Source organism: Colletotrichum acutatum (genome assembly GCF_030867785.1).
Source record: "Colletotrichum acutatum strain CBS 112980 chromosome Unknown BDZ83scaffold_42, whole genome shotgun sequence".
NCBI classification, from domain to species: Eukaryota; Fungi; Ascomycota; class Sordariomycetes; order Glomerellales; family Glomerellaceae; genus Colletotrichum; species Colletotrichum acutatum.
The window spans coordinates 15,661-39,974 of record NW_026849036.1 but is presented as its reverse complement, the minus strand read 5'-3'; the positions used below and the strand labels follow the sequence as shown (position 1 = coordinate 39,974).

The 24,314-nt window shown below is 52.5% G+C and overlaps 11 protein-coding genes across 11 annotated transcripts; 8 read left to right on the top strand and 3 right to left on the bottom strand.

The window, feature by feature from the left end:
- Window positions 1–209: 209 nt before the first annotated feature.
- Window positions 210–1,283, bottom strand: BDZ83DRAFT_305376 (uncharacterized protein). Its single transcript, XM_060502274.1, has one exon. The coding sequence runs from the start codon at window positions 1,115–1,117 to the stop codon at window positions 302–304; it is 816 nt and encodes a 271-aa protein (XP_060365390.1). The 5' UTR covers window positions 1,118–1,283; the 3' UTR covers window positions 210–301.
- A 2,345-nt stretch (window positions 1,284–3,628) lies between these two features.
- Window positions 3,629–4,214, bottom strand: BDZ83DRAFT_305391 (uncharacterized protein). Its single transcript, XM_060502275.1, has one exon. It carries the CDS (start codon window positions 4,060–4,062, stop codon window positions 3,676–3,678), a length of 387 nt encoding a protein of 128 aa, XP_060365389.1. The 5' UTR covers window positions 4,063–4,214; the 3' UTR covers window positions 3,629–3,675.
- Window positions 4,062–4,770, bottom strand: BDZ83DRAFT_619888 (uncharacterized protein). The gene has a single exon (XM_060508155.1). It carries the CDS (start codon window positions 4,724–4,726, stop codon window positions 4,367–4,369), a length of 360 nt encoding a protein of 119 aa, XP_060365388.1. The 5' UTR covers window positions 4,727–4,770; the 3' UTR covers window positions 4,062–4,366.
- A 606-nt stretch (window positions 4,771–5,376) lies between these two features.
- Window positions 5,377–7,662, top strand: BDZ83DRAFT_651366 (glutamine synthetase; the record flags this gene model as incomplete). Its single annotated transcript, XM_060510446.1, has 5 exons — window positions 5,377–5,379; window positions 5,533–5,568; window positions 5,677–5,769; window positions 6,656–7,565; window positions 7,625–7,662. 5 exons carry the CDS (start codon window positions 5,377–5,379, stop codon window positions 7,660–7,662), a joined length of 1,080 nt encoding a protein of 359 aa, XP_060365387.1.
- Window positions 7,663–9,566: 1,904 nt separating this feature from the next.
- BDZ83DRAFT_719235 (WD domain-containing protein) lies at window positions 9,567–11,174 on the top strand (the record flags this gene model as incomplete). Its single annotated transcript, XM_060512157.1, has 1 exon — window positions 9,567–11,174. One exon carries the CDS (start codon window positions 9,567–9,569, stop codon window positions 11,172–11,174), a length of 1,608 nt encoding a protein of 535 aa, XP_060365386.1.
- A 2,192-nt stretch (window positions 11,175–13,366) lies between these two features.
- On the top strand, window positions 13,367–14,352 carry BDZ83DRAFT_544599 (uncharacterized protein; the record flags this gene model as incomplete). Its single annotated transcript, XM_060503440.1, has 3 exons — window positions 13,367–13,612; window positions 13,694–14,175; window positions 14,241–14,352. Coding segments are annotated over 3 exons (840 nt in total), but the record flags the coding sequence as incomplete, so codon positions are not given.
- Window positions 14,353–15,285: 933 nt separating this feature from the next.
- BDZ83DRAFT_730428 (uncharacterized protein) lies at window positions 15,286–16,510 on the top strand. Its single transcript, XM_060512843.1, has 4 exons — window positions 15,286–15,436; window positions 15,505–15,741; window positions 15,822–15,989; window positions 16,049–16,510. Exons 1-4 carry the CDS (start codon window positions 15,395–15,397, stop codon window positions 16,202–16,204), a joined length of 603 nt encoding a protein of 200 aa, XP_060365384.1. The 5' UTR covers window positions 15,286–15,394; the 3' UTR covers window positions 16,205–16,510.
- Window positions 16,511–18,352: 1,842 nt separating this feature from the next.
- On the top strand, window positions 18,353–20,380 carry BDZ83DRAFT_792075 (fungal-specific transcription factor domain-containing protein). The gene is made up of 5 exons (XM_060515748.1): window positions 18,353–18,488; window positions 18,555–18,896; window positions 18,948–19,219; window positions 19,275–19,499; window positions 19,547–20,380. The coding sequence occupies exons 1-5, from the start codon at window positions 18,455–18,457 to the stop codon at window positions 20,135–20,137; spliced, it is 1,464 nt and encodes a 487-aa protein (XP_060365383.1). The 5' UTR covers window positions 18,353–18,454; the 3' UTR covers window positions 20,138–20,380.
- A 161-nt stretch (window positions 20,381–20,541) lies between these two features.
- On the top strand, window positions 20,542–21,890 carry BDZ83DRAFT_670394 (O-methyltransferase). Its single transcript, XM_060511119.1, has 2 exons — window positions 20,542–21,487; window positions 21,546–21,890. The coding sequence occupies exons 1-2, from the start codon at window positions 20,968–20,970 to the stop codon at window positions 21,755–21,757; spliced, it is 732 nt and encodes a 243-aa protein (XP_060365382.1). The 5' UTR covers window positions 20,542–20,967; the 3' UTR covers window positions 21,758–21,890.
- A 592-nt stretch (window positions 21,891–22,482) lies between these two features.
- Window positions 22,483–23,427, top strand: BDZ83DRAFT_576788 (cysteine synthase; the record flags this gene model as incomplete). The annotated part of the gene is made up of 1 exon (XM_060504952.1): window positions 22,483–23,427. The coding sequence occupies one exon, from the start codon at window positions 22,483–22,485 to the stop codon at window positions 23,425–23,427; it is 945 nt and encodes a 314-aa protein (XP_060365381.1).
- An 83-nt stretch (window positions 23,428–23,510) lies between these two features.
- BDZ83DRAFT_305107 (uncharacterized protein) lies at window positions 23,511–24,313 on the top strand. The gene has a single exon (XM_060502273.1). The coding sequence runs from the start codon at window positions 23,594–23,596 to the stop codon at window positions 24,122–24,124; it is 531 nt and encodes a 176-aa protein (XP_060365380.1). The 5' UTR covers window positions 23,511–23,593; the 3' UTR covers window positions 24,125–24,313.
- The last annotated feature ends 1 nt before the right edge of the window (window position 24,314 follows it).

Here is a 24,314-nt window from a genome sequence, read left to right as displayed (position 1 = left end):
GTGGTTCCTGCCATCTGCGCACTGGCGCAAATCCACTCTTTCCCACCCCATCCTGCAGGCGGAAGAATGTAAGAAAGTAGACGGGAAGGAAGGGCACACCCACCCGGTGCTTTCCATCGTTGGGTCTGGGCAGTCAAGGCTCAAGCAGTCTCGTTGGATGCGGCGCCTCGCCTTGCCCTGCGCTTTCAGGCACGCCGCACATTGCGGGCGCGCTGTGACACATCAAAGTCATCCTCCACCCTCCACTTGGTCCCTTGGATCGTGGATATCCTCCATGCAAGTTCCAGAACGTCCTCCCGTCTTATCTCCCACCGCTTGGCCCGGAACGATACTCCGAAAATAACCACTGACCGCCGTCGGCCGAACACGAGTCTGACTCAACCCGGCTCTGGCAACAATGTCGACTGCGCCCTGCTGTGGGCTCGTGTCCCGTCGCCATGCACACACGTCCTCGGCCTCTCCATGTGGCGCTTGCCAGTACCGAGATGCACCCCGTAACCCCCCCTGAGGAATACACAATTGGTTCCAGAAGAACCGAGTGGCTTGTGAGAAAGACACTCCCGGTTCCCGATTCCGGTGCTCCACGTCGTGGTCGAATTCGAGGTTCAGGCCCAGCCCGACACTTGTCGCGGCCGACGTCACGGAAGCGGTCTTTGTCTGCCGGCCCTGCTTTCCCGGCTGCCTCTTGCACTATCCAAGATCTCCTGAAAGACACCGCACATGATGGTATCGCCGCTATTCTGGCTCGGCTTCCCTGAATCGGCCATGCCAAAGACGTCATTTTTGATCTCGTGAGACTCTCGATCGGGGGCCCTGACATGCCTCGCCCAGGTGCCCCGGCAGTGTTCAGCCAAGTCCCGATCGTGGCGGGTGGCAGCCGACCAATGAGAGAATTACTGTGTGTCAACGCCGACCACTCAGCGACGAGACCGGCGAATTCCCGTTGTTCGTAGAGTTCGGACGATGGGAAATGACGACTTTTCGCATGCGATTGAAGGAAAAAAGTCGACGACGAAAACCAGCGAGATCGTGGTTGAAAACAAGAGAGGGTTGGACTTCGCAGGCGGTCGGTCGAGATGGGTCTGGTCCATGGACTGCCGGTGTGGGATGCGGACATCGAATGTCGTCGGAGCAGCCGACCGCAAAAGTCTTGGGCCGTGGTGGTGCTGCCGTGCCTCCTTTGCCGGCCGTTGCCGCTGCTCCTCCTTGCCCGGTCTCGGCGACCTGATAGACGAACCGATTCTTGCAGAGTCCTGGTCAATCAACGAGAGGAACACCACACGACCGATTCATCCACACTCCTCCCCCATCCCCGCCGGGCCGGCGCCCAAACCCAACATGGCTGCTCCATCCACATTTTCCAGAATCCAACATTGCGGCACTAGCCCTCGGGTTGGGACCCAAACAGCAATTGTCCGCCGTGGACGGGGTACCTCTGACTGCACCTCATGTTCGCAGCGTCCCCATGTCACTGCCGCGGCTCTCCACCGAGTAAGCTTGTCAGCTGTCACACACTTCACCGAGGTCAACGACACCCCGTGAAGTTACACATCGTTGCCCGTCAACTGGAGTCGCGAATGGCAAGAGAGGGAAAGGTGCTTAGCAGTCAAGGGCACCGCGATAGCTGAGGAGTTCCTCGAGAGATTAACGCCAGTCTTTAAGGAGACCTTCGAACCGACACGGCGCCTGAGAGAATTCAATTATTCTGCACTTACGCTTCTACCAATCAGCGCCCAGCGATAAGCCAGCAATGCAAAATGCACCATCCCCCACTAGCGTCCCACACCTGATGCTTTGGAGACACCCGAGATGGAGGTCTCCTGCAGGTCACATCTGGAGATCAAGTTCCATAATGGAATCATCAAAGTTTTACCTGAAGTTTGTCTAAGAGCGGCAATGGTTTCCCAGGATACATTCAGCATACAGCCTGAATCAACCGTGGTGGACGAGTGAGGTGTTGAGACGGACTATCCATATGGATATGTTGAGGGGTAATCGTGTATCCGGCGATGGGACGGAGGTACCACAGTCCTACGAATACCCTGCCGAGAGCAAAAATTGCGGGGGAGCCCGACCTTGATACGCCGTATCATCATCATCAGAAGAATGTGTGTGATATGGCCGACTGGAGACCGACTGAACATGCGACGAATGGACAGCATGCCGTTCCTTCAGCTACGTCTTACGGGAGGGGCAATGGACAAGGAAGAAGTAGAGAATCCAGCCTTCTTCACGCGGTCCACTCCAACTTTGTGCATCCTGCAGTGTCCAAGACGTTTGGGCTGCATATCAGCCAGATATTCACTCAGGTCTTGCAGGGACGGGTCACGGCAGGCCATGTGGATTGGGTATCCCTCCGAAGATAGCTTCGACATGGTCGATTCGTGGAGCAAAAGCTTGGGGGTTCCTTGGGGGTTCGCTGACGAAAACACCATCGAATATTGGCCGGAAGGACAAGTCGACTAGTGATTCCGAAGGTTTGAGCTCAGGAAGATGACCATCCCGCTGTCGGAGAGAAGCTGCGATATGGGGTTTCCCCCGAACTCCCCCAAATGACTCGGGCCTGGTTGTAAACACACCGTCGCTCACAGGATACCGACAAGAAGCCATTGCACTGACCACAGATCTGACCTCTGGAGCGCATCTGGTCCAGAGCAACACCACACCCCACCTTTTGCCCCTCGCCGCCGCATTATGGGTCGACAGGCTCGATAGCCTTGTGGTGGGATATGTGACGGCTTTGTCTGGGACCAGTCCAACTTGGGAGTCACGATGACACAGAGGTACAGATACCTTAGAGAATGAATAAGGGTCGCCGGGATATACCCCCACCAAGGGGTTACAGACTCGCACAAGGAGACGCACAAAGACCGAGACAATCAACGTTGAGGGTCGTCGAGATATCGCTACCGGGAGGCGGGCAAAATTTTCGTAAGACGACCATCTGCACGACGTAGGCGGAAGCTGTGCCAACGACAGGACGAAGGAAGCAACTCCTCGAGGATGGGTGCCTTTCCTGCGCCGCGGGCAAGCATAGCCATGGCAAGGATTGGAGATTGATGATGATAGGGGAATTAGCGCAAGTGCGCGCGTCGCCGTGCCGCGACGAGTTGCGCCGGCGGAACGAGAAGAGATTTGTGCGATGAAATGGACATTGCGATTCTGGGGCCGGTGAGGGTGTGAGACTCCGATTCTGAGTGGCTGGTGCGCGATGTATCGTCATCCTGGGACCTAGGGTCCTTTGGCGGGGAAACTGGGAAAGTCGACTCGAGGGAAAGGTCGTCAAGCTGACGAGATTTTGGAAAGTTTAGGTACCTGACGACACCCCCAAAAGCTGACCGGAAGAGTACAGTGCCATCCCAAGGAAATTCCGCGCCAGGTATATGCACGCTGTCGCAATATGGCTATGCGATCGTCGGCGTGGAACCCGAGCAACCAAGTTGCAAGCGACGCTACTTTATCTCGGGGTATTCAGAACCGCCCAGCAAGCTATTCGCGGAGCCAGCACCGGTTCTAGGAGGCGCTCTAGTTAGGTAGGCCCGCGGGATTTACGACGACGAGAGTTTATTGGAATTCAACGCAGTCTCCTTTCCGTTCTGGAAGCGAGATTCAGACGAAACGCGGCCTTACGAAAAATCGACTGGACACCAACTCATCAGCAGCCGTTTTTGGGCATCAGAGTTCCAGGGCCCTTTTATCGAAAGCGGTCTGGAACGGGACCAACTCTAGGACCTGGAATATCTCTTCTTGGGCTTCCGGCCTGTCTCCGAAAGGCGGATGCCACAGCCACAGCCACAGTGAGCAGCGATAATAGTGTAGGTACTCTGCAAGACTGTACCTCAAGGATAAGAGGAGCGGCGCCAGAGACCCGACAGCGGCGGCGAGGGCGAAGGCGATGCGCACGGCGGCGGGCGACAGTGCACACGAGCACCCCAAAGATCCAAGGATAGAAACAGCGGACAGCGGACCGAAGGACGTGGGCCTCGTAAATGACATGTATCGGTACGTGCCCCGCGTTGTGGCACGGTGGCTCCTGTGGGTGAGAGGTACCTGCTTGGTCATTGAATCGCCAGTCACGATACCTTGCTCTATCTCTGGCTGAGTCTTTACAGTCCGGTTTGCCGCACCCGTTTATTACTCGATATATCTGCAATTTTCTTGTTGTCTGTAGCCTGTACGAAACCTGGATACAAAGTAACGATTTCTCGAGGTGGTCATTGTTGGGTCGGCGGTCGCAGCTGCAGCAGTTAGTCGCAGATACTGCCGCAAGGGCGGTGCCGGGCGGCCTCTGAGTGGCTCGTCAACGGGCTACTGGGCGCACGTCGAAGTCATCGTCACACATTTTGATCAGTGATTTTCATACTTATCAGTCTTGGAGACTAGGGTTGACAGAACAAAACCACCCAAGTGGAAGCGGAAGAGGAGTTTCCCAGGGGCCATTTACGGAGAAGAGGAAGTTGACGATACCTCTAGAGGTGAAAGGTCCGCCCGTCGCATTTCCGTTTCCCACGGAGACTTGATGCCGGTGGTAGAAGACCGCGGGGCCGTAGCCAGGCAGTAGGGATACTTGGGAGACGTCTGATAGTGGCAGACGGGAGTGGTGGTGCAGCACAGAAAGGCAGGTTAAAGGGCGGGAAATGTGTGGGTGAAGAGGGTGTTCTGGGTTCGGGCAAAGTACCTGGACATCGTCGTCGTGGGACGCTGGGAACCGAATCAGAATTGGCATGTATCTGTGGTCCCCCAAACTCTGGGCTGGCGGACGAATGGGAGGACACATGTTTCCGGGGCCACACCCCACCAGCCCACCCCTCTCACCCCACCGCAATCGATACCAGAAGCCAGAACCAGCCATACCCCTGCCGCCGTCATGGGCAGGCACTGGCAGGCCTTATCTTGGGCTGAAGGACCAAAGAGGGACCCTCGAGAGACCTCGAGAGACCTAGACGGGAGCCAAAAGTTACGATTCTGTACCGGTTGTACATGAGCTTTCCTCGCCAACAGGGCCGGTCGTCTGCGAAACATCTGAGGTATCTCGACGGTACCTTGCAGATTGCTGGCAGCACCAGCAAAAAATAGAGCATCGAGCGAACTGGACTGCCGCCTCTTTCTCACTCAAATCTGGCTCTGCCACCAGCGCCCGCGCCTGCCTTCCTTGCCAGACGACAAGCAGAGGAAAACATAAAACCCTCAACCGCCCGCTTCGACTGCTCTTATCGTACCTGCTCTTTACTTTTCCACATCCCATCCCTCTATTCCTCCCGTTACAATCCTATAGATCTTTTTGATCTCTACTGCTCGAACCTATCCCTGATCTTCAAATTGGACCTTGTTCTTTTTCCCGTTTTTATCACATTACACACACACACAACCGCAAAAATGGTAAGTCCCAAACTCTACCCCACCACGTCATATTATTCAATTCGCGACCTGAGTGCTGGCTTTTTGCTGCTCTCTCGAGTCACGATGCTGAATACCCCAAATCGAAGCAAGAAGAAGAGGATCACAATTACTAACATGTCTTTTTCTCTCCAGGCGACAGAAGCTGCCTTCACCTCCAGGCCCGAGACCGTGAGATTACACCAACATACCCGTGCTGAGCTTGGCGCAGCTGGAGTTTGCTTCCAGCCGTCAGCTTTGCGCAAATCGAATAAGCAATCATGCTGACCCATAGAATAGTTGGCCAAGTACCTCAAGCTTGACCAGAAGGGCTCAATTATGGCCGAGTACATCTGGATCGACGCTGATGGCGAGACCCGTTCCAAGTCGAGGGTACGTTCACAACAACCATCTTGTCTTTTTTATTCCCTCCTTTGGCTTTTTCATGTTTTCCCCGGGCCCTTCGTGGTGCTCTAGACGCTCTAGCCCGCTACTCCACCGGAAAATGTCACTCACCCAGCCCTTTCCTGTTGCGATGCGACACAGTTTGAGCTGGTTCATGCCTTCACTCTTACATCTGTGTCGACGGTTGCATCAACGGAAAAGCTGGGGCAGCGGGTCGTCTTGCTCTAGATTCATCCCCTACGGGATGTCTCCGACTTCCGGCTGGGAGTAGCGGACAAAAAGCTGTGGGCGGGTGAGCAAGCGGCAGTAGATGCGGCGGCGACATGCACTGGGGCTTGGCGGGGGTCAAAACACACACCACCTGCCCCTCCAGTGCGCGTTTCTGGTGGTGGGTGGTACGTACCTGTTCCTGCTGCTTTGGTCTTGGTCTCTTCTTTCGAGGGCCACGGCCGGACTGGCTGAAAGGATTCGATCACGACTCGATCCTGCAAGGAACCCCACCCCACGTCCGCCTGGCTCCAAGTCTTTTTTGCCTTGCCTCCAGCTGCAGGGTTGAACGCCGCAGCTCGGGTATTGGAGGTCTTGCAAGTTGCTACCGCATCGTCAGCCCCCCCTTTTGGCCGTCGGCGCGTCTTCGGTGAACCGGTTGGCCAGCCGCCGGCCGAGGGTCGTTGCTGTTCTCCACGCAATGCCACAATGGGGCCACTGGGGGGTAGCTCCGCCCGGCATCGTCAGCCTGACGGCAAGGCGCGGCGCATGATGTCAGCCTTGACAGTCAAGATGGCACACGAGCTCTCCCGCGCACGCCTCTATTCACACTTGCATCATAGCGCAACGCATATTCATCATGTAGCTAACAAATTTGCCTCCATAGACTCTCAAGGAGAAGGAGTACACCCCCGAGGACCTTCCTATGTGGAACTTTGACGGTTCCTCCACCAACCAGGCTCCCGGCGACAACTCTGATGTCTACCTGAAGCCCGTCGCCGTCTTCCCCGACCCTTTCCGTGGATCTCCCAACATCCTCGTCCTCTCTGAGTGCTGGAACGCCGATGGCACCCCCAACAAGTACAACTACAGACATGAGTGCGCCAAGTTGATGGAGGCTCACGCCGCTCACGAGCCCTGGTTCGGTCTCGAGCAGGAGTACACTCTGCTCGACCTCAGCAACCGCCCCTTCGGCTGGCCCGCTAACGGCTTCCCTGCTCCCCAGGGCCCCTACTACTGCGGTGTTGGTGCCGGCAAGGTCGTCCAGCGCGACATCGTCGATGCCCACTACAAGGCCTGCCTGTACTCTGGCGTCAAGATCTCTGGTACCAACGCCGAGGTCATGCCCGCCCAGTGGGAGTTCCAGGTCGGTCCCTGCACCGGCATTGAGATGGGTGACCACCTCTGGCTCGCTCGCTTCCTCCTGGCCCGTATTGCCGAGGAGTTCGGCGCCAAGGTCTCCGTTGAGCCCAAGCCCATTCCCGGTGACTGGAACGGTGCCGGTCTCCACTCCAACTTCTCCTCCAAGGAGATGCGTATTGAGGGTGGCATGAAGCACATCGAGGCTGCCATCAAGAAGCTTGAGGGCCGCCACAAGGAGCACATTGCGGTCTACGGCGAGGGCAACGAGAAGCGTCTCACTGGCCGCCACGAGACTGGTTCCATTGATTCGTTCTCTTACGGAGTTGCCAACCGTGGTGCTTCCATTCGTATTCCCAGAGAGTGCGCCCAGAAGGGCTACGGCTACTTCGAGGATCGCCGCCCCGCCTCAAATGCCGACCCCTACAGAATTACTGGTACGTTCACACTCTCACAACAACCGCACATCGCTGCAGCATGCTAATTCCTTTCATAGGTATTCTGATGGAGACTATTTACGGTACTGCCGAGTAAAGGGGGAATGGAAAAAGAGAGGATGGTATACCCTAGTTCAAGCGACGACAAGTCGTATTGAATATGCTTTTATCAGCGTGTCAAATAGATCAGACAAGGTCATTACGGGTCAATGAGGATTCAATCAAGGTTCAAACAAACAAAAAAAACACACATTGCCATACTATTCTGCAAAAAATAAATGTGAAGATCCAACTCTTATGAATGGCAACTACCGCAAGACGTCATTCGAGCCATGCACGGAGGCATTACGGAAAACAGCTGAAACATGCTGCTCCCCTCCGTTTTTGCGGTCCTCGCAGCACACCCCTCACCGTCTCAGGGTCCCCCATCACTGCCATTGACACCGTTTTCCTGCAGTCGGCTTTCCATTTCCTGGTTTGGACACTTGTTGGTTTTGGCCAAGCCTTTTGTCTGATTTGGGTGAACATAGCCTCGGGGAAACATTTTGAGTCTGTCTATGCTTAGAGTTTGATGAGGAATGGCAGGGTAGTATGATGCTAGTAAGTAGAGAAGGCATTCTAGGATCCTGCGTATAGGTCAGGTAGGATTTTCAGGGCTATGGAGGGGAAAGGGCTTGTTTTTTTCTTTTTTAGAGTTTTCTTCCCAGTAAATGCCCAGTCTCTTATTCCCATCAGACGAAAGGCGTACTTTTGTCTTGGGAAGGACAATGAGCCATTCGTTCTTAGAAATTGATACACTGGCGATGAGGATTATAGTAGGTGAATGAAGTGCAGCTTTCCGTCGATCCGCTAGCTATCGCAGATCTGAAATCTGTCTTACATCACCGCCGGAGCCCCTTGTCCAGCAATGCTTATAAATGTTGGAGTTTAGTTTTGATTTGAGGCGGTGAGGAGTAAGACACCGACACCCCTCCCTCCTCCGGCTCGGAGAGGTGAGAGTTTTCCCATGATACATGGGGTGGGTGGTTGGATGGGCGGGATGTCGGCAGTGCTTGTCATCAGGTCAGCCTTGGCTTTTTATGAAGCTGATGCAGATGCAGATGCAGCCTCAGAGGTTGAGGTCGGAAAATCCGGGTGATGTACAATTGCCGATGCGGTGTGATATTTCTATTTTCCCCGCGTGTTGGCTTGAGAAAGTAGATTGGGGGACTGTTTAATGGATGGGATTGCGCGGCGGTGAGAGTATGCTTTTCTAGACGCGATGAGGGTTTACTGAGTATAGATGTGCTACGTTACGGGTAACCGGGATAAGAGGGAATCATGCCGTGGTGGAAAGCCCGCAGTGGTCTACCTATATGTACAGGTATGTGCCTTTGCGTATTTCACGATATATTGTCCAAAGTCCTGGATGGAGACCCTGAAGCAAGATTTGATGGTGTGAGATTTGGCGATGGTTGAACTGATGATTGCTATCCGTTCCTCACTGAGCCCAGCTACATTGGATCAGCCATGCCAAATGGTTGAAATGGCGACGGAGAGTCTGCAATATAGCTCGGCGTACTGAGCTGTCACGTCATGAAGTCTTCATTCAGGCCAGATGTCTCAGTGAAGCAGAGCTCACTGTCAACTTCTGGTTTCAAGAGCTCTCCATAATATTATCTATGGTGAGCTCTTGGGAGTCTTCGGACCCGAAGTGCTCATACCTCAGAAGGTCTGAAAGCTTGAAGGTCCCGGCCCCGCGCCTTATCTTATCGTCCATGTGGGGTACCCACTAATCTACAACAGGACTAGCTGCTAAGAAATTCTCAATTGAGAATCTTTTTTTTTTTGCCTACCAGCATTTTAAACTCCAAAAAATTACTACGAACGTCTATCACGACGATACCCTCACATTTTGCGCTTCACGGCAACACCAAGCCCTCCCACGCCACCGAGCAACTCTCTGCACCTCCTCCAAACACACCACTTAAGGGCTCAAACTATACACACAACCATATCACAATGGCAGCTACCGTGGGACCCCTCCCGCAGGTGAAGCTGCCCTCGGGCCCGTCCCCCGTGACGGCCGAGCAGCGCTACTGGAAGTCCTTCAAGAACCAGCTCCAGATCCCCTCGCCGACCTCGTACCCAATCACTCACATCTCGTCGACCTCCTCCGACGGCCTCTTCGCTGTCACCACCGGCACCCGCGTCCAGCTCTACTCCTCCCGCACCCGCAAGCTCGAAAAGACAATCACCCGCTTCGCCGACGTCGCCCGCTCCGGCTCCCTACGTCGCGACGGCCGCGTCCTCGTCGCCGCCGAAGATACGGGCCGCATGCAGGTGTTCGACACCCACTCCCGCTCCATCCTCAAGACATGGACGAAGCACCGCCAGCCCGTCTGGGCCACGCGCTTCTCAGGCTCCCAGCCCACCACCTTGCTCTCCGCCTCTGACGACAAGACGGTCCGCCTCTGGGACCTCACCGCCAACGACCCGCTCAACACGTTCGTGGGACACTCTGACTACGTCCGCTGCGCAGAGTTCTTCCCCGCCACCTCCCCCTCGGGCGCCGGCAACGTCATCGTCTCGGGCTCCTACGACTCCACCGTCAAGATCTGGGACCCGAGAATAGGCTCAAACGCCGCCGTCATGACCTTTAAGCACGCCGCCCCCGTCGAGTCCGTCCTTCCCCTGTCCTCCGGCACCACCCTCCTCGCAGCCTCGGGCCCCCAGGTCTCCGTCCTCGACCTCGTCGCCGCCCGCCCCATCCACCAGATCGCCAACCACCAAAAGACCGTCACCTCCCTCAGCCTCGCCTCCAACGGCACCCGCCTCGTAACGGGCGGCCTCGACGGCCACGTCAAGGTATTCGAGACCACCGGCTGGAACGTCGTCTCCTCGACAAAGTACCCCTCCCCCATCCTCTCCCTCCGCGTCCTCCCGGTCTCCGACGCGCTCGACAGCGCGGACCGCCACCTCGTCGTGGGCATGCAATCCGGCGTCCTCTCCATCCGCACCCGCCTCACGGGCCCCGAAGCCACCCGCCAAAAGGAGCGCGACCGCGAAATGGCCGCCCTCCTCGCCGGCACCCTCGACGAGCACGACAAGGCCGCCAAGAGCAAGAAGCGCAAAGCCTCGGCCATGCGCCGCCTCGAGAGCCTGGGCGAGGGCCAGGCCGAGGTCATTGTCGCGCAGGACGCGCGCACCAGCGCGCCCAAGGAGAAGGCGTGGGAGAAGGCGCTGCGCCACGGGCGGTACGCGAGCGCGCTGGACCAGGCGCTTGATCCGCGCGGGAAAGATCACTCGCCACTCGGCGTGCTGACGCTGTTGCTTGCGCTGCGGCACCGGTCTGCTGTGCGGGATGCGCTCGAGGGACGTGATGAGAGGACGGTGCAGCCAGTGCTCAAGTGGACGTGCGATCACATTATTGATCCGCGGTACGTGAGCGTGTGCGTTGAGGTTGGTATGGTGCTTGTGGAGCTGTATGCGCAGTATGCTGGTGATAGTGCCGAGCTGTTTGAGGGGTTCAAGGCTCTCAAGAGGAAGGTCACGAATGAGGTTGATCGCGCGCAGACGGCGTCTTCTGTGGGTGGCATGGTGGAGAGTTTGATTCTGGGCTCTGCTTGAGAGGGGGGGAGAGAGAGAGGTGTTATTTGTACATGACATTTGTGGTTTCTTTTTGATTCTTTGATGGGTGGTTGGGTGGGTTTATACCCCTTTGTCTTATGAGTTCCAACGCGGCACTCCCTGGAAAACATGGCGTCCCAAGTCGCGAGAGACTTACTGGTGGACAGTCTACCTTTTACTGTACAGGTTTTGAGGAGCTTGGTCAGGCGAGGACATGGAGATAACGGGGCGACAACGATCGGACCACGATGTTGGGCTTCACGTCGCCATTTGAACTGCCGACAGCTAGGGGGAGGAGAAGAGCAGAGGAGGAAGAAGAAGACATTGAAAAGATGGAAAGGAATTCATTATCTGGGCTCCTCCGTCTGGAGAGACAGGGCACGCCCATGTGGACGACGACTATACCATCTTTGGTCAATCTAATGCATTGCGATGGCGTTGGGGATCCTAAAAAGAAAAATGGAAGAAGGAGGGATTCAAACAGAAGATAATTGTGTGATGTAGAATGACTACACAAAGTCCTGAATCTTGACGAAGATTTTTTTTATCTCATATTGAATACACTTCGCCAGCATGAGCAACGAAACCAGAAACTGCTCAGCTCGGGAGGTTGCGGGCATCTTTCCGCTGCGAATTGAGTGAGGCAGTCGGGCCGGTCATGAGATTCTTCCGTTCGGTCCATCGCCGCTGGCTGTTCTTGCGCTTGATCCAGGAGCGATATCGAAGATAAGGGAGAGGAATGAGGCGAGAACCTTACATCGTCTTATCCTAGAAATTGCGCACTGAACCTCTAAAACCTGCCGAAGAAAGCTGCTGATGGCTCAAAGAGGGCTTCGGGAGACCTTGCCGTGTAAACCTAATCCGACGCTTTGGTCCGTCGGCAAGCCGATCCGATACTCGGGTTCGCACCTCCACCAGCGGCCGTGCAAGTCAGGATGTTTTCTGGCATCTCAAGTTGCCGAGACATTTGGCAGCCTGCCAGGGTTTTGCAATATGATCGCATTACTTCAAGAGTAAACACTGTCTTTGTAAGTATTCTTGATTGGAAGTTTGCGCTGAGAGTAGCTGAGACAACTGCGAAGCCTTGGGTCCAGCTGCGCGTAGCCGGGAGTCCGTTGATAGCCCGCTCTCTCTGTCAGTAGACTCATGCGATATTGTCTTCATTGTTATCTTCTATGGGGAGACCTAGTGTCCCAAACCGAAATCAAATGGTGAGGATGCTTTGGTTTCATCTACTCGCGCACAACTTCGGGCCAAGCCGTGTTCTAGGCCAAGTGAAGCAAAGTCAAGATAGTGCTGGGCAGATAAGACATGGCAAACCACATGAGCAGTTGGCTTTTATCGATACTCTGCTCACATCAACAACTTCAATGTTTATGTAATCGACACTAAAGATCTAGCCGCTATGCGTAGAGAACTACGTTGATTGGGAGACGAAGCATTGGCAGACATAAACTTCGATTGCCGATGAAGACATGAAATCATGAGATTCATCGGGCCAATCACCAACACTCCCGAAAACCATCAATTGCACTTGCTTAGTCTTTCATGACTCGTACCGACCTGTAGGTGGCTGTTGTGTTGCGAGAGGCACGTGGCATCAACCGCGCCCGTCAAGCTGTTTTTGAGTTCATCTCTTCCTCCATCTTCTTCCTCTTTGTGCCTCTGTCCCGAGAGGGGAAGTTTCCGAGAAGAATGTTTGACTTGGGTGATCCTGCACCGTTCGCTGATAAGTTCGCTTCCCATGGAGACCTTAAGTCATGATACTTCGCCATAGACTGGGGAGGGGGCTGAAGCTTCCAAACATTCGCGTGCTTTTCAGTCCTGGGTTTTGACAGACCCAAAGCCAAAGCAAACCTGGAAGAGCGGGAGTGCCCCATTTAATATTTGACTTGGTATACCCTTCTTTCTTACCTTTCAACCTGGCGATGTTCGATACCACCTAATCTCTCGCCCGTGCGAGATGCCAGATGCCACGACCCCCAGGCCCTTGGCTTCCGATGACTACTACATGAACGCGACGACGACAAACCCGAATACGCGCACAGCACACGCTTCTACGCCAACCCAGTCTCCCGGGTGGGATATAGTGCAAGGCACTACCAATGATGGCAGCAAACATGTCGAGCTCGTCGCCAGTGCCATTACCGAACTCCGTTGGTATGCCCAATACGATCAACGCCACCTTTGGTGCAACGCCCAGCCTTCCGTACTTTGAACACGCCTGGTCGGTGCTAAGCACAATCGGCGTCTTCAACGTGTTCTTGGGGCTGCTCATCATTGGAATCACGTCATTTTCCAAGCTCACAGTTGTGCCCATCGTCTCGTCCGCAGCTGGCGCCATCGCGAATGGACTTTACTTCCACGCGTACTATGACAAGCCGTATCCTCTTGCGAAGAGGGCAGCGGCGGCAGCCATTGGCGATATCTGCTGGCTTGTGAGTCAACCCGCTCACCCGAGTCGTCTTGTGCATGTTCCGGAGTTCTGATACCTCAAGTTACTAATGAAACCTCGATAGATACAAGAAGCAGGGTTGCCCTTCTACAGCTTCATCATCCTCAACAGACTTCTGCGGGGTACCAAACGAAGAGTCTTCCACACCGTATTCTGGTCGACCCTCGTTCTCGTCACCGCCGTCAAGGTAGTGATCATCTACTACCGTCTCCTCCGTATCCTGAGGGAAGACGACAGCCTCCAGGGCATCATCATCAGGATTCACATTGCCTACTTTGGCCTCTTCGCCGTCAGCGAGTGCGTTAGCGCCTACTTTCTCCTCCGCATCTTTGCCGAAGTCAGAAAGTCGTCAAAGGAGGCCGGTCTCCGAACGAGCTTCATCCGGTACCTGATGCGCAGCACAGAGATCCGCGTCGCTTCGCTGGCCGTGGCGGCGGCGATACGGGTGATTACGCATTCGTTGAACGTGTGGCAAAGTAGTCCCGCGACGAGATACGTGGATCGGGCTGCTTATGCGCTCGGTTGCTTCTTTCCCGTTATTATGTAGTAAGTTTTCACGTGGTTGTCCGAAAGTCAAGATACAGAGTTGCTGACTACGTGCCGGGTAACAGCGTCGACTTGCTGGCGTCGAAGCTGCAATTTACGACACAGACGAATGATCCGTCTTTCGCCAGTGACAGACCACTGCGGGGCGCGGTGTCGTCTGGGAAGACGGAAGAATAATGGTTTAGACCTGCTTGTTGTAGCGCGCACCGTTCGCTTCATAATACACGAAATCTTAATGAGACGAAAGGCAATACCAATCGAGTCATCGCATCCGCCATCTGTGTTCCTCATTCCCAGTCATCGTCTTAGAGTCTCATGATCACGATCAAGGTCGTCTTTGGCACTGATACGAGAACGCCATACCGCGTGTCCGAAATTGTCATCCGTCACAAGAGAGCAGTGACATTTGGTCTCGCCTCTAGCTTGACTGCGAGATTTTCTGAGTTCAACTTTGTGGCAAACTAAAGTTGTCAACGGTTGAGGGGAATACGAGATGGTCCGATTTTCGACGTTGCATCGATCCTTCGCGAGGGTGTCTGCAACTTCTGCGTCTCTTGAAGCCGATTGGACCCGACTATCCTTCATTATACTACTAGGCGACTATCCACTCGCTTCGATTCGATTGAATACTTACACATGCTCCTGGCTAGAACCTAATCGCAATTACACAACATAAGCTCTACTCCACCCTCGAGACGGTCCGCGCCCCCGGAGGATCAGCTTACATGTAACCCCAAGTATTCACCCGCAAAGTAGCTCGTCGTCAAAGTCGTACTGGGGGCGTACGGATACTGTGAATGAATTCTAACATTGAAGAAATGCGATTCGGCTCCATAAGGGTTTCCGATGTCACCAATAGAAGGCTCGCTTGGCAGGGCATCAGTTCTCCATTTGAGTGTGGCGCTGACGAACTAGTGCGGCCCGCGATCCTTCGAGTAATTGAGCTTCCCCAAGGAGACAAACGTAGGATCGCGGAAACGCCAGGGCAACAGAGCCGCCGCTTTGCCAAGGGTTCATATTTCGTGATAAATGCAACATCAAAAGATACGATATAGGTTCAGATTCCACTCAATACGTTCGATAAGTGAATAACTCAAGACTTGCGTGAAACTATTTAAGACGGACCACTATCTCATCATCATGTGGTCATTCCGCTTTCCATCATCAGCTTCCAAGCAGTCTGACCACTCTTAATAACTTGGGTTCCACATCCTTCAACATGAGATTCACTGTCGCTGGTATTGCCTTTTTGGCATCCGCCGTAAGTCTAGATCCAACTTAGGCAAGGAAGAAGTGCATCTGAGCCTTTTCACTAACTACATCTTCTAGGTTATTGCCGCTCCATCAGACAATGGCTTGGAGTTCAGAACTGTCGATGAGGTGAAGGATCAGCTATTGCCCATTTCCGAGATGACCTTCACTGGCCCTGTCGTCGTCGGCGGCCCGAACGTCACCCTCCACGGAGATGCTTCCTCCATCTATGAACAAATCCTCGCCATCAACCCTACCTTCAATGCGGAAGAATTCCAGGAGCCCGAGGGAGGCTTGGAGGCTAGACAGACCACCGTAAGTTTTCTGGTAGACCTTTTGAGTCTACTGCACCTGGGTTGGAACAGAGAAGACCAAAGAGCTTACTCAAAGCAAAGAACAACTGGAACTGCAACCAAGGAACGTACGTCGAGGCGTACTACTCCCAGTGCGCCAACGCCATCAACCGCCTGATCACTCTGGGCACCAACTACTGCAGTGTACCTGCCAGCACTTGTGCTCGCGTAGCCTGCTCCAACAGCTGCTCCATTTACCTCTGCAACAACGTAAGTCGTCACTCGTCACTAGGTTCCATAACATCAAAGCCAAAAGCTAACGCCAACAGCGGTTTATCGAAACGAGCGTATACTGCAGTGATATCGCTGTCGATATGGGTATTATTGTGAGCAAGTGTGGCACTGTTGCCAACGGCGACACCCGGGCAAGAGGCACCCTGAGCTTCCAGAGTCACTACACTTATCTTACCCAGCAGACTTGCTAAGAGGATTTTCTCCAAGGCCGGGTAATTTAACTAAGCTATCATATCTATATTTCTGTGTCTTATACCCATGATGAGTGAGCACTCTGCAGCACGCCTTGTGAGAAATTCGGTCGAATGTTTCTCAAAATCCAACAGATTTGTTGAGAGCCTGGCTCCTTAAGTCCTGCCGCGGCGAACCTTGCATAGATTGACCAATAGGGGACATTACAGAATACATTCATGAAGCTCCGTACGTTGTTCGGAAGCATATACCATGGCATCAGCCCTGATCTGATCTCAAGAAAGTGGGGGTAAGATCAAGCCGAGATATCTAAGTTCAAGACCGCAGTGTCTGACATTTTGCCATTATTGCCAGTTTCGACTGTGTCATGCGGATTTCGAGTTTGCCTCCAGTAGAATCAAATGGCAATAAGAATGTTTCTTGGTTCTTCTTCTCCGACCATATTTGCTAACTGATACTAAATTTTGCTATCAGTCCACCGAAGAACATGATGTGCTGTAGATGACTTTATTCTTGGTAGGTCTGATCGTTGCTTAAAATGTATTGATTTATTTCAACGGCCTATGGTTGAAGATTCAAGCATCCTGAAACTATCCTATCCCAAGTCTCTCATCTCTACGATATCACCCTGTCAAGATTTGGCTTGTTCTATTTTTTTTTTCTAATAAGCTCGTGCCATCGCTTCTGAAGAACCCTTCTTGCGCTGCACAAAGTCTGGACCACAATTTTTGCATTTACCATAGACCAGCAGAGACAATGCTAAAAATTTGTTGAACCGAGCCACAAGATTCAGGGAAGAAAAAGTAGTCACACCTGTTCCATATTCTTTATCGTGGTCTGCTTGTGGCCCTGGCCTGTCTGATGTAGTGACGCTGTCCTACGAAAACCCTTTTCGGAATGACTTTCTCAAGGTTGTACACAGCGCCTGAAGGCTTGCAAAAATATCATTCATCATAGTATTATTCATGAATTAGACACTCCTTGTAAGAGATGGAAGTAAGCCACTGGGGTCACCAGCAATCATCCTCACTCAGCACAAGTAAAGTCTCACATCAGAACTCAACGCAGTCCATCCCGACAGGTTCTCCACACAAATGAAGTACCGTTGCTCGGGGTCAGACGGGTACCACATCTCGACCACGAGGCGCTGCAAGTACAGTCTCCTTCACAGGAGATGTGAGGCCGACCCCAACAAGCACAAGTCAATCTTCTCGACTCAAATCGACATCCTCGCCGAAGAGTACGATTGCGCCAGCTTCATCAAAGGCTTCACGTAAACCACAATTAAGCACTTCAACTTCAAAAAGCACCAACTCCTCCACCTCCACCGCCCCCACCGCCAAAGCCTACTGAGGGAGTCGCTATCATGTACGAGATCGCCTATCGCCCGGCAGAAAGAGGTGGCCGAGGTGGGCGGTGGGTGATATTGTAGAGAGATGGAGAAGACTCGGCGTTCAAAGTATGCGATGCCACCCGTCCTGGAGAAGCGACGTCAAGCCGTTCTTTGACAGAGAGGCCTTGGCCAATTAGCATCAAAACTTCGAATTAAGCTCATGGCCGTAAGAATTGCAAGTATTCTGGGAACGACAATGGGCCAGGCAGATTTTCGTGTGACGGGATAGCCGAGTTTGCTTGTATCAAGGATCCGAACCATGGTTCAATTACGAGGTGTGGACAGGCGATGAATCAGAGGAGCTTCGATGCGAGGGTGATATGTTGGTTTCCCAGGTCTGAGAATGCTAATTTATTCCACTTCCGCAACTCTATCTCAAAAATAAAATAAAGACAGCGCTTCAATCAAAATCGATAGATCACGGCAGCTATCCTATTTGTCGGCAAGACGTCAGTACAAAGGTACGTATTTCTATGAGGGCTAGTAACTAATTATATAATCGTACAAACCTTTACACGAAATTATATGAATGAAATCTCTGTAATTACTCTCGAGTTAGAGAAAGGCTAGAGATATTTCCTCTAACGTCATGCCATGACAGATGGAATAGAAATGCAAGCCAAGATCTAAAGAGGTGTGTAGAAGAGTACCTAGACATGTTGGACCCACAGTAATGATGATAGTGGAGCCGGCCAATGAGAGAGCAGGAATCACGACACACTAAGTAAGGGATTTTCCCGCATACATTGGGAAGAGTTAGAATATACCTTGAGACAATCGATCAATATAATGATATGATCACGGTTATCTATAATACATTCGGCTACAGAGACTCGGAACAGCCTACCGACCCAAGATGCAAGCAGATAAGGGTTGCTGGACTTGTAAGCGTAAGCAACTGACCACGACGTCATCGAGGCTGAGCTTCCTGACTACTGACTCCCGCACTGAGCTAGAGAGAAAGATTGGCTGTGACAAAAGCATTCCGCACTGCGATAATTGCGTCCGAACTAGGAGAGCGTGTGCTGGCTACGGGATTCGCCTGAACTGGCCTGACCAGCTTCGCAGCAGGGAGAAAGATCAAATCGTGTGCCCTGTGGTAGAAAAAGCGAGTACTCAAAAGGACCCCCGGACTTTTGGGACCAGGCTCCTCAATACCACTCACAGAGACTTCCGCTTGGCGACCAAGCGACGCGTCACGTGGCATCAGGTGATGCTTCACGCATCTGTTGGACCAGGCGCCTCTGTCACCCTTTACTCACCCCTGCTAGATGAAGACGGCATGCTCCTGGTTTACTGTGCGAATCTGGCTGGTTACTTTACGAAGATTTCTGGCTGACGGTTCGCAGACGAGCAGATCATAGCGCCAATGTGCTCGACGACTCGGGCGGCAAATGGCTTTCGGTGTCATATCCTTCCAATGGTATTATCTTCCCGGGATGAGCCCACGCAAGCCTTGTGCAGTGCGATTCTAGCGATCGCAGCTCATCATCGCCATGGAGCCGACGCCGCGTCAAGTCACAAGATGAAGGCGATTCGCGGCCTATACAAGGCTCTTGACAACTCTTCTCCCAATGCCCAAACTCATGTGGCTACTACAATGATGCTGTGCATGTACACTGTAAGCTCGCGATACCTGAGCATTGAGCTAGACGTTCCCTATTAACAATAACCGGGTGTTTGATGAGAATGAAGCTCAGTTCCAATTACATCTAAACGGCGCCAAGCATATGTTGATGAACTTAACGTCACATCAACGACGTCAACCCGTGTTCCAGTTTCTGATGGGGTGGATAGTTTATTACGATACTCTCAGCGAATTCGCACAACCTCACAGGAGCACTCTCAATGACTTTGACCAACTTGAATATCCCGGCAAGCTGCAGACTATGCCTGGCGAGGGAAGTGAGAGGCTTGCACAAATCTACATTTTGCTAACACTAATAAGGTTATCGGTCTATTTGGCTGCTCTATCGAGGTCTTTGACAACATATCGTTTATCAACCAAATGCGCACAATGATCCTGAAGTCGGAAAGGAGCGACATCGAGAGAAAGACAGAACAGTTCCGGATCGTCGTACAAGAGAAGCTGGAGAACCTAGCACACTCTCTAAGCCCTGACGAAGTTGCACACTCGACGAGCGCCCAGATTCGAGACGCATCAGCTACTGCGGAATTGTATCGCTTGGCAAGTCTCCTGTACCTCCAGCGTGTCGTTCCCGCAGCAGGCGACGAAAAGAAGAGATTTGGCTACTTGGAGCAGGCATACGCAGCGATGAAAGAAGTGCGTGTAGCGACAAGCCCCTGGCCAGTGTTCATTTTCGCATGCGAGACGCGTTTGGAAGAGCAGCGCATTTACATACTTGACATCCTGGACCGCATGGACAAGATCAGGAATGTCGGGAACGTACGTGTTATGCGGTCCGTAATTGAGAACGTATGGATCCAGCAGGATCTGCGGGAACCGGTGGATACAACGGGAACGATACCATGGTGGCTGTGTATTGAGTCCGACTTGCCAGTACCTTGGTTTGCGTGAGAGAATGGATCAGTCCATTCCTACGGCTTAAAAGAAGGAAACTCCGTTTCTTTCAACGACGTCATTACTCACTAAACTTGACCTCTCTATTCTTGACCTTTCTGTTCAAGCTCTACCCTTTGCGAAAATCAGCAGCTAAAGCACCATAGTAGAAACAGAGTGGTCAAAGATAATGTCATGTGTGTTCTTCTAATCTTCTATAAACCACATCGGACTTCCTTAACCTCATAATGCATCGCTCGGGTAAGAGAACCTGCAGAAATACAACGTCGAAAGGCGGAGGATTGAGTTTGACGCTGGGTCGGAGCTCGGAAACTGTGCCGTTGGCCCCGTGACAGGACACATGCAGTATGAGTCATGGGTATTTGATACTGAACTAGACCTGCTTCCCATTCCCACCTCGCCCTAGCTCTGCAAGACTCATTGCGATCAGTCATGGCATTGGCCTTACAAGTTTGTGGTGATCGTACCCACTTTTACGTGTAATAGACAGATACTCTCTTCTGCTCACTCGTATAAGTAATCCGTATGCATATTGCGCTAGCTTTCTGGGAACCTGTTACCCCGCTTATCCCGTACTTCTTGAACCCCATTAGTTCATTGACAGGGAACAGGCTCGCAAATACTTGCCCTCCGCATAGAAGCCAAGGGAGACACAATCGGGCAAACATCTCGGTGCGGCTTCGGATTTGCATAGGGCATCGCCCCTGCAAACGATGGCTATATAAGCATCTCAGAGAACAGGAACATTCTCCTCAAGACTACCCTAGACTTACGCATCTTCCTCACTCGTACATTCAGTTTCTCCTCAGCGGATCAAGACTTACGACATGCCAGCCCCCGCAACTATGAATGCACCTCAGCATATCTTACAACTCCTGTCTGAGCTTCACCAGAAGTCACTAGACCAGGAGGCTGTCCTCTCCAAGACCGGCAGAGTATTTTCTTCTAAGGCTATCGGCGACTTAGAAGACCAGCATGGCCAGGGAGAGGCCGAGAACGAGTTTGATAAGCTCATGCTGGATAAGTTCGTCGCACTGGATGAAGACAAGTGCCGGTTTACGTACCAACTCATCAACGCTATGGGCGCCACCAACGTCGTGGAAGCCGGCACGAGCTTCGGCGTCAGCACCATCTATCTTGCGCTTGCCGTTGCTCGGACCAAGGCTACCACGGGCAAATCTGGAACCGTAATCGCGACGGAGAAAGAGAGTCAAAAAGCTGCGATTGCGCGCGGCTATTGGAAACAGTGCGGTTCGGTGGTCGAGCAAGAGATTGACTTACGTGAGGGTGATATACTTGAAACATTGAAGGAAAGGCTTCCGTGGGTTGACCTTCTCCTTCTTGACAGTGAGTTAGTACTCTGATTTAATGTGAAGAGGACTGCGTGTGGCTAAATCGTTGATAGTTTGGTCGGTGCTCGCTTTGCCGACGCTTAAGACAGTTCTTCCTCGACTACGACCTGGCGCGGTAGTCCTGACCGATAACACGATCTCAGCGGCGGATGGATACAAGCATTTGCTGGAATTCTTGCGAGAGCCGAAGAACGGCTTCCAGAATATGACTTTGCCATTTGCCAACGGATTTGAGATGAGTGTTTATCTGCCGGGAGTAGAATAAGCTAGATGTTATGGGTAGCAAAATGGATTGAGGAATCTTGCTGCGTTGCTGCGTTATAATACAGGGCTGTATATTTATGCACTGAATGACTAATCATAAATGATACAAAGAATGTTTTAATACTGTTTTCGAGTAGATGTTGCAAAATTAGTGATCCATGAGTATACGCTATACGGTGGAAATTTGCTTCTATCCTCTCTTACTATTCTCGAAAAGCGAACCCCGAGGCAGCCCCCTTTCGTTTTAGCACTCGTTTGAAGAATTGTCGGCCTCTTAGGGTTCGGTGGACGGATTTGAAGATGGGATTATATCTCTGAATCTTGCTCTGAATGTAGTTACTGCAATAACCGAACTTCTGCTCAGCATCCAGCCCACAAGGGGTCTGATGTGAGTCACGAACTAGAGACCTAATCTGTCGGCCGAAGAGGTTAAGATGATGCTCGTGTCAGAATACCCAAGTCCGAGCACGCCAACAGCTTTTCTGAAGCTGCGACCAGGTGGAACATCCCTGTGATGGATCCACTTCATGGAGAAAGATGGAAGGCATTTGCGATCAGAGCTTATCAATGGGAAAATGCCACCGCATCACTTCCAGACATAATTATACTTTCTTCAGGTTCTGCTACGAATATTTAATTATCGATTGCCCGCAGATTTTCGTAAGTCATATCGATGCACGACTCACTGTTCCGACTTACATTACAACCAAACCCGTCTCGTCCAGCATGTCACTGCGTCCCCCTCTCCCATACTCCAGCGTCCTGGATGTTATAGGCAACACCCCAGTTATCCAACTCAAGCGCATCGTCCCCGAAAATTGCGCCGATGTATTTGTCAAGCTGGAGTTCCTGAGCCCGACGGGCTCTTACAAAGACCGCATGGCTAAGTCCATGGTTGAGGAAGCCGAACGCCGTGGCGATCTCACGCCCGACATTACAGTTGTCGAAGCGACCGGCGGAAGCACTGGATCCTCTTTGGCATTTGTTTGCGCGGTGAAGGGGTATAGGTTCCTAGCCCTCTCATCTGACGCATACGCAAAAGAGAAGCTGCAGACAATGGCTGCCTTTGGGGCTACGGTCGATATCACGCCCAGCCCTTCGGGCGATACCACAGCGGATCTCATGGCATCAATGAAGAACCGTGCGGCACAATTCGGTTCGCGCGATCAGTTCCTTTACACCGACCAGTTCAGCAACCGAGATGCACTTATTGGATATGCCGAGATTGGCAACGAACTGGTCCGGCAGTTCCCCGACGGGTTTGACGTGTTCTGCGGTGCATTCGGGACGGGAGGCATGGCAATGGGGGTGTCAAGCGTTATCAAGACCCAGAACCCCAACGTCCGCGTGGTGCTTCTGGAACCCTCGTCGGCGGCTTTACTGGCTGAGGGCCAGGGCGGATCACACGGTGTTGACGGCGTCGCGCCAGGCTTCATCTCCCCTCATGTTACAAGAGAATTGTACGATGAGGCCCGCACTGTGGATGAAAGCATCGCCCGGAATATGTGCCGTCGATTGTGTAGAGAGGAAGGCCTGATACTTGGAACATCTTCGGGGATGAATATCGCAGCAGCTATTGAAATCGCGAAAGAGCTGGGGCCAGGGAAAAAAGTAGTTACGATTGCTTGTGATACCGGACTCAAGTACCTATCTGGACCTTTGTTCTCGTAAACGCCTACTATGGTATTGGGTGTCATATCATACTAATCACTGCGGGTGTTCAACAAGCTATGCAGAAACTTACGTGTACCTCCAGGAGAAGGATTTCATAGTCACAATAATTTGGTATCAACTATGAGGATAAAACCACGTATAGTCTAGATGCTTCCAGCTTGAAATGCATGCACAGACTGACAACATTGTTCGGTGGCATGTAGGTTTCGGAGGACTCGCCTCGTGTGGCAAGTTGATGACAGTAGGAATTCACGCCCAAGACAGTTTATCACGATGGGTGCTTTCAACTGTCTTTCCTGAGACTTGGCACGATGCTCTCAAACATCATGCAGCTCGAGCATCGCCAGCCCGCATTATTACATGTAGTGATATTCTGTCAATATTCATATCCAACTTTCACCACCACTTGCGTGGCAGGAAGTTCAATTCACGAACGGAATGCTCGACTTTGCCGAAGAAATCTATTTTGCAGGTGCCACCTACCACATGCCTCCATTTCGTGCCGGCAAAACTTGGCCTAGATGCGCAAGTTTTCCTGGTCAGATCGCCAGCCGGCTCTACCCGTCTTGACATATGCAGCAGCCATGCCTTCATCCGTTGGGTGGCTTGCAACCTTTTACCATTGAGAAGGAATTTCTCATTTGAAAGTCTCATCTCGCAATACACCCCATCTGTACTCAGAATGGCCTCATAAGACGCAATCCTCAACCCGCATTCTCTCGCACAACATGGAGCGAATGAATGTTTGCAGGGTCGAGAACAAGAAAGAAAAAAAAGGCAAAAAGCATCTCAGCTGGACCCTTTGAAACGCCACAAACCCCCCCGCCAGGAATGTTTTCATCGTGTTCCGGGTTACCGTAAACATCAACATGCAGGACCACGGA

What these genes read in the sequence shown, in the direction of transcription:
- BDZ83DRAFT_305391 (XM_060502275.1), bottom strand. Translation starts at nt 4,062, where the DNA reads ATGACCAAGCAGGTACCTCTCACCCACAGGAGCCACCGTGCCACAACG.
- BDZ83DRAFT_305376 (XM_060502274.1), bottom strand. Translation starts at nt 1,117, where the DNA reads ATGTCCGCATCCCACACCGGCAGTCCATGGACCAGACCCATCTCGACC.
- BDZ83DRAFT_730428 (XM_060512843.1), top strand. Translation starts at nt 15,395, where the DNA reads ATGAGATTCACTGTCGCTGGTATTGCCTTTTTGGCATCCGCC. An exon ending in TGGAGGCTAGACAGACCACC is followed by an intron (nt 15,742 to 15,821) that starts GTAAGTTTTCTG and finishes CTCAAAGCAAAG; the next exon opens with AACAACTGGAACTGCAACCA. An exon ending in CCATTTACCTCTGCAACAAC is followed by an intron (nt 15,990 to 16,048) that starts GTAAGTCGTCAC and finishes TAACGCCAACAG; the next exon opens with CGGTTTATCGAAACGAGCGT.
- BDZ83DRAFT_305107 (XM_060502273.1), top strand. Translation starts at nt 23,594, where the DNA reads ATGCATGCACAGACTGACAACATTGTTCGGTGGCATGTAGGTTTCGGA.
- BDZ83DRAFT_670394 (XM_060511119.1), top strand. Translation starts at nt 20,968, where the DNA reads ATGCCAGCCCCCGCAACTATGAATGCACCTCAGCATATCTTACAACTC. An exon ending in TGACCTTCTCCTTCTTGACA is followed by an intron (nt 21,488 to 21,545) that starts GTGAGTTAGTAC and finishes AATCGTTGATAG; the next exon opens with TTTGGTCGGTGCTCGCTTTG.
- BDZ83DRAFT_619888 (XM_060508155.1), bottom strand. Translation starts at nt 4,726, where the DNA reads ATGCCAATTCTGATTCGGTTCCCAGCGTCCCACGACGACGATGTCCAG.
- BDZ83DRAFT_792075 (XM_060515748.1), top strand. Translation starts at nt 18,455, where the DNA reads ATGCAAGCAGATAAGGGTTGCTGGACTTGTAAGC. An exon ending in GGGTTGCTGGACTTGTAAGC is followed by an intron (nt 18,489 to 18,554) that starts GTAAGCAACTGA and finishes GCACTGAGCTAG; the next exon opens with AGAGAAAGATTGGCTGTGAC. An exon ending in TGCAGACTATGCCTGGCGAG is followed by an intron (nt 19,500 to 19,546) that starts GGAAGTGAGAGG and finishes AACACTAATAAG; the next exon opens with GTTATCGGTCTATTTGGCTG.